Source organism: Ammodytes marinus (genome assembly GCF_949987685.1).
Source record: "Ammodytes marinus genome assembly, chromosome: 15".
Taxonomy (NCBI): domain Eukaryota; kingdom Metazoa; phylum Chordata; class Actinopteri; order Uranoscopiformes; family Ammodytidae; genus Ammodytes; species Ammodytes marinus.
In genome coordinates this window covers 1216553-1224052 of record NC_137219.1, presented here as the reverse complement: position 1 = coordinate 1224052, position 7500 = coordinate 1216553, and the positions used below count along the sequence as shown (strand labels likewise).

The 7500-nt window shown below is 41.1% G+C and overlaps 1 protein-coding gene across 1 annotated transcript in view; it reads left to right on the top strand.

Annotated features, from left to right (window-relative positions):
• Positions 1 to 7500, top strand: part of LOC307261906 (protein jagged-2-like) — a 52455-nt gene that overhangs the window by 10921 nt on the left and 34034 nt on the right. The window contains exons 3-4 of the mRNA XM_080042583.1: positions 5664 to 5794; positions 7164 to 7283. Coding sequence (XP_079898709.1) covers positions 5664 to 5794; positions 7164 to 7283 — 251 coding nt within the window. The remainder of the gene's footprint in view (positions 1 to 5663; positions 5795 to 7163; positions 7284 to 7500) is intronic.

Here is a 7500-nt window from a genome sequence, read left to right as displayed (position 1 = left end):
GCACGCACGCTCTCACACACACACACACATGCACCCTCGCTTGCACACACACACACACGCTCTCACACACACACATGCTCGCACACACACACACACACACACACATGCCAATGTCTGGGCTTCACCCACCATCCGAGACAGATCAGTTATTGCAGCTGAGGACGTTTTAAGTTTGTGCATTAAAATAACTTATTCTTTTTTTTTTCTTAACGAACTGAATTCGGTCTTAGCTGTGTTTCCCTCGTGTGAATCTTTGCTGATCAGTTTTTAAGGTTTAAAGGTGCAGTGTGTAATATGACATCATCAAGAAAGTTCTACAAAGTTCTAGAATGCAACGCTCCCTGGGTAACCCCACCCCTTTTGAATAATAACAGAAGCTACAGTGGCCTTCAAGGACAAGAACAATTCTAAATTCTAAACAATGCTCCTGATGACATTCCAACTATGACACTTTCAAGATGGCGGCACTAGGCCTTGGTCCAAGATATGCAGAAATATGGACATATATGAGACCCTTTCTAAGGAAAAAAATAATAATTAAAAAAAAAATTCAGCTATTATGCACTAAATTAAATGTACTTATGGATATTATAATTACTTTCTACAAAATCTGCTAGGAAATAAAACCCAAAATTCTACACACTGCAGGTTTAAACGATCTCATAATTTAGAAATGTGTTTTGGCCCTAAACCATTCAGTGCTTTATAAAACCAACTGCAGTATTTTGATATCACTTTGTTTAAATGAAGATGCCAGACACACACACACACACACACACACACACACACACACACACACACACACACACACTAACACACACATGTTTGTACGGCTATACTTGTGAGGACACTCATTGACATAATGCATTCCCTAGCCCCTTACCCTATAACCCTAACCATCAAAACTAAATGTCTAACCCCAACCCTTACACTAACCCTAACATAAACCTAATTCATACCTGAGCCTTAAAATCTAGTGTAAGCAGTGTATCTGTGCCGCTAAGAGTAAGTGCTTGGTCTGCATCCATTTTGAAGTGTTGCATGGGCCCTGTACTTAAGGGAGGTGTGTGTGTGTGTGTGTGTGTGTGTGTGTGTGTGTGTGTGTGTGTGTTTAGGGAGGGGGGGGGGGGGAGACTGTCCCCTAAAAATAGCCCTTGACGGAGAAATGACAGGACAGGTGGAGCAAGGTTACCACTGGCCTTGGAATAACAGAGTGCTGCCATAAACTAACAGATTAGCTAACCCCCCTTTAGCGGGCCTCACTACACACACACACACACACACACACACACACACACACACACACACACACACACACACACACACTCACTCACTACCCCCTTTTAGAGACCACCTTAAAACCCACACCACACATGACACGAGATGAAATACACCTTCTAGGAGTCGTGTCTAACTGCAAACAAGTGCTTAAACATACGTCTTAATTATTGTATTTATTGACGAAACCATCCCTGCGTTCCAAATCACATACTCTTTTCTTTTTACTACACTACATACTAAAGTACAGAAGAGTTTTAGGGCCACAGACAGAAGAGAAAAAAAAAATCAGATAAGGAAGATTTTTTTTTTCATTATGTCGAGAAATGTCAAGAATAAAGATGAACACTCCAAAATGCTATTGGAGTTAGTGGGGCATTTATGTATTTCCGGCATACTACAATTGACGTGCATGTATTGGGACATCCTAAATCTTTTTCTGGCATACTAAATAGTAGGGAAGTATGGGGATTGGATCGCAGGGAATGAGTCAAATACAGTGAATGGTTTTATTCATTGACATTCATATTGCAAAAAATATATTTCTGGCTGCATCTTCTCCTAGTGTTAAGTTTGTTTCACTGATGGGCGCTCCGGTGGCGTAGTGGATAGAGCGTGTACCATATTGGCTCCGGCCTTCGTTGCAGTGGTCGTGGGTTCGAATCCGACCCGTGGACCTTTACTGCGGGTCATCCCCCCTCTCTCTCTCTCTCTCTCTCTCTCTCTCTCTCTCTCTCTCTCTCTCTCTCTCTGTCTCCCCATTTCAACTCTGTACTGTCTAATAAAGCTTGAAAATGCCAAATAAAAATAAAAAGTTTGTTTCACTGCTAGACATAAGCAATGTGAGCAAAATGAGTTGACTTCTAGATATTCAAGTTGCGATGATGGACACACATTTTAGTTTAGAAGAAGAAGAATCGATGAAAAATCCCTAGCCATTTTCTACTGAAAATATTACCCTACTGGACCGTTTTTAAGGACAGAAATAGCTTGTGAATACTATGATAAAAGACACACACACACACATGAGCACACGCACATGAACACACACACACACACACACACACACACACACACACACACACACACACACACACACACACACACACACACACACACACACACACACACACACACACACACACACACACACACTCGTTACTCAGGAATGTCCCCTGGCTCTGTGTGTGTCCTCAGATTAGGAGCTGCTGCAAAAGTGCCATTCACCTTATTGATGAAGTCTTTCAGTTGTATCTCTTTCAGCCCTCTCCTGTATTCTCTTAAACTTTCCACTTAAATCAAAATCAAAATCAAATCAGTTTTATTTGTATAGCCCAAAATCACAAATACATTTGTCTCAGTGGGCTTTACATTTCATACAATATGATATATGATACAATATGACACCCTGCCCTTACACCCTTAGCTCGGCTGAGAAAAAACTCCCAGTAAAAAACCCTTTACCGGGATTAAAAAAAAATTGAAGAAATCTCAGGGAGAGTCGACAGAGTAAGGGATCCCTCTCCCAGGACGGACATGCTGCAATAGATGTCATAAGTAGAGAAAATCACGAAGGAGTTTGATCATTGACCAGATGTTTACATGGTAATACTAAAGTAAAGTGCGAATAGTGTGGATGCAGGAAGACTTCAGATGCTTATACTATACTTAACGTGAATCCTGCTTTAAGTATTTTTTCTTTTTCTTTTTTTTTAAAATTCAAATGATGTATTTTTAGAAAGGGACAGTGTATTAGACAGTGTGGCCAAAATTTCTGATTGGCTCTCAAAGTCCTGCCTGACACTCAACATCAGTAAAACAGCATGCATGTACTTTTATAATAGGAAAAATGGAAATCAGCCTGATATCATTGTTAATGGAGAAAGGATCCAGACTGTTTCACATTTTAAATATTTAGGAATAACTGTGGACGCACAGCTCTCATTTAAGAAACATGTGAAGCAGGTGTGTAATAGAGTCAAATTCAATTTAAGGAATTTTAGGTACATCAGGAACCAGCTCCCTCTAGATGCAGCAAAACTTTACATGCACTCCATGATCTTTTCACACATCTCATACTGTATTACAAGCTGGTCACAAACTGGAAAAACAACACTTGCTCCACTGCAAATACTTTACAAACAAACACTCAAGGTACTGGACAAAAAGCCATTACGATATCACCACTGTAACATAATTCAAAGACATAATCTCATGACTTTTGATAGTTTTGTGTTTCTTGCGGATGTATGTTTAGTTTATAAAATAATTAATGATTTGGCCGCTCCTCCATTAAATGAGTTTGTGTCACTACGCTCAGACAATGGAAGGAGTACTAGAACGTCTAACAGAGGGGACTGTGTAGTACAGCACAGATCCACTGAGTTTGGCACATCCGTTTTTTCAGTTAGAGCCACCAAGTCTTGGAACTTAGTACCAAGCGAGATAAGAGAGTGGAACACCTTTGCTGGTTTTAAATGTAAGATGAAGTCATGGCTGAAATCAACCCAAGCATGTACCCATCATGCATAGATTGTTTTCTTAATGTTGTGATGTCCTGTTTTCTTGGTGTCTTACTGTTGTGATGTTGTTGTTGTTGTGGTGTCCTAAATGTTGTGATTTTAGTGTTCGTATTGCGTTGTTGTGTTTTACTGTTGTGAAATTGTGTGTTATTGTTTTTATACTTCAGTTTCCCATCTTGACAGAGATGTAATACTCTGTTTCCTGCCCAGGGACTACAGATGAAAATTAGCTTATAGCTAAATCTGGTACTGCTTATGTGCTGTACATTGTCCCTGTTCAATAAACAAATAAATAAATAAATTACTTACCATTCTTTAGAAGAAAAAAAATAATGCACTCGAGTTAGTCCAAAAGATAGTTTGTTTTGCTAGTCCCTTCACCTGATGTCAATAGGCATCCTAAAGTGAAAACAACATTAAAATGCATATACATCAATTAAAGCTGGGGTATGTGATTTCTGGTTGATTAAAAAAAAAAAATATATATATTCTCTGTTCTTATTGGCTGTTGGGACTGTCCATTCACTTTGGCACCGACGTTGTTGGTGTAGAGTGTGTCAGGGAGGGACCATAGGGGAGGGACCAAAGAGAACAAGTGGAGCGGTTGAGGTATTTGGATTCAAATCTCTATCCCAACTGCTATTTTCTCCCCAAATCCTCCACCCCAGCTTTAAGACCACATTACGTTATAGTCTAAAGTCCATAGTTTTTTTACACCTGTTCGGATGGTTTTTAATTTATTTTTAGCACCTCCCCACCCACCTCTCTATTCCCGTCTTGAAGTCTACCCTGAGCCTGTGAACTGGCACGCTGCCCGAAATCAAGTGCTCCTCTGTGTCTTCACACATTGTAAAAGTATTAAATGACTTGTTTGTTATCGCTACGCAACTATGGCTTGTTCTTCGCAGCCCACTCCCCCCACTCCCTCTCCCCCCCACGTTATTAAGTGTGTGTGTGTGTGTGTGTGTGTGTGTGTGTGTGTGTGTGTGTGTGTGTGTGTGTGTGTGTGTGTGTGTGTGTGTGTGTGAGCCTGATAAATCCCCCTCAGGTTAAAGCTGTGTTATAAGAAGAAGAACACATTCTCTGTTTGCTTGTGAAATAAGAGGCGCTCGTTTTATAGAAAAGACACTTTCACTGCCACTGTTGCACCCACTGAACTCTCTCCTGTGTGTGTGTGTGTGTGTGTGTGTGTGTGTGTGTACTATTTTATAATGCCTCCTTCTGTGTCTAGATTAGTAGATAAGTGGAACTACAATGCTGAAAATAAACTTGACAGTTAAGCAGACGTCCTCTAAGCTCCACTAATAACTGCACTGCACTGTATCAGAGTGAAGGGATTGAATATTGAATATTTGATCTCTTGGGTGTTTCCCTTTGTAGACGGTCCCTGTGCTCTCGTCTTGATTCACCCCTCCCCCCCCTCCATAGAGTCTCAGTCCTCTTCACAACAGACCCGGGTTAGAATCCAGCCCGGGTCGTTCTCTGCATGTCATTCCCCTCTCTGTCTGTCTGTCCTCTTCACAGCAGACCCGGGTTAGAATCCAGCCCGGGTCGTTCTCTGCATGTCATTCCCCTCTCTGTCTGTCTGTCTGTCTGTCTGTCTGTCTGTCCTCTTCACAGCAGACCCGGGTTAGAATCCAGCCCGGGTCGTTCTCTGCATGTCATTCCCCTCTCTGACACATTTAAATTCTGTCTCTCCACACTGTCTAATAAAGTAAAAAAATGCCCCAAAAAAAAAAAAAAAAGGAAATGAAGGAACTGAACAAACAAATGCATAACACCATCAGCATTCTTCCCAGTACTGTATATGCGTCACTGATAAACTATCAAACCTTAACAGTCCTTTTCTCTGTGTGTTTTTAGGTGTAACTACGGCTGGCAGGGTCCTCTGTGTGACAAGTGTCTGCCGTACCCCGGGTGTGTTCACGGGACATGCAGTGAGCCCTGGAAGTGCACCTGTGAGAAGAACTGGGGCGGCCTGCTCTGTGACAAAGGTAAGCCAATGTTTAGAATTATTATACTAGTAATTATTGCATGATATTGACATTAAAATAGTAAAAAAAATAAGTGAAAATAAGTGAAAATACCAATCTACAAGTGCTGAGTCAAAGGTACAGTAAATTATGGTTTTGGAATTTGACTTTCCTGCGAAACCAAAAAGCCTAGAAGGAGATTGCAAAGGTGCCAAATCTGAAACAATACAATGTGACGAGTTATTGTGTGTGGTATTTTTAAAATTTCCAGTATATGGTTCTATATATAAAACATGCAAAATCACCAGTATGATCTATTTTGGGGGTAAAGAGAAAATTGTGTATTGTGTGGAATTGTCCGAAAGAATAATAATAAAAAAAAAAAAAACCAACGACTCACAATTCAGGGAACTAAAGTAGAAAATATGTTTTGGGTAAATATGTTCTTACATTGTGCTCCTTGTAACCCTACAATCAAATGCTTTTGTAAGGAAAAAACACCAATTGAACTTGAGCCTGTAACAACAAGCTATTGTGTTCGGCTATTGTCATTTCTAAGTCAAAGTGCAGAATATTGAAAAGTTGAAGCATTCAATGTTGGCAAAAACATGTATTTTTTTTTCAAACACTGGTCAATTTTGGGATTTGTAGCTATATTGCTCTATCATAGCATATTCTTAGCACTATATTCTTTAGCCAAATTTGTAAATTTACAGGGGCGCCCTTAGCTCAGTTGGTAGGGCGTGTCCCCCCCCCCATCCCCCCCCGGGCCGGGCCCAGCAGCAGACCCGGGTTCGATTCCCACCCGCGGTCGTTCTCTGCATGTCACTCCCCTCTCTGCCCCATTTCACCTCTGTCTCCTCAAAAAAATAGGAATTCAATTTTTTTCTGTTGTTATGTAAAAACTATACCAGGGCAAAGTTTCATGACAATATCTACAAGTTAAAAATGTAACCAATTCACCGGCAGTGTCTTTCTCTTAGTTTAGCTGCCAGGTGTATTCTGCCCAAAATATCACTGTTGCAACATGTGAATAATGTGGTAATTGTGTGTATTACATGGATACACACACAGAGAAGCACTGTGGCTCTGGGGCGACTGTTGCTCAGTTGGTAGAGCGGGTCGGCTGATGATCAAAGGGTTGGCGGTTCGATCCCCGCCCTGCCACTTGTGTCATGGTTATTGTGTCCTTGGGCAAGACATTTCACCCACCTTGCCTCGTGTGAATGTCGATAGTTAGCCTGCTGCTATCGGTGTATGAATGTGTGTGTGAATGGTAACGTGGGAAAGGAAAACAGGTCGCCCTTGCAAAAGAGTCTTCGGTCTCAATGGGATTTACCTGTAGAAATAAAAGGCAACACAAAAAACATCCCTGTTGCTTTCTGTGCAGATCTGAACTACTGTGGGACAAACAAACCCTGTAAGAACGGAGGGACTTGTATGAACACAGAACCAGATGAGTATAACTGCGCCTGTCCGGACGGATACTCCGGAAAGAACTGCGAAATCGGTGAGTCTCTTAAACAAATTAATTTGAACTTCTTCCCACTACTTTTTCGAAACATGTTGTTAGAATTATCAAGTGTTTGTCATTCATGTATCTAGTTATGCACACACACACACACACACACACACACACACACACACACACACACACACACACACACACACACACACACACACACACACACACACACACACACACACACACACACACATCTAGTTAT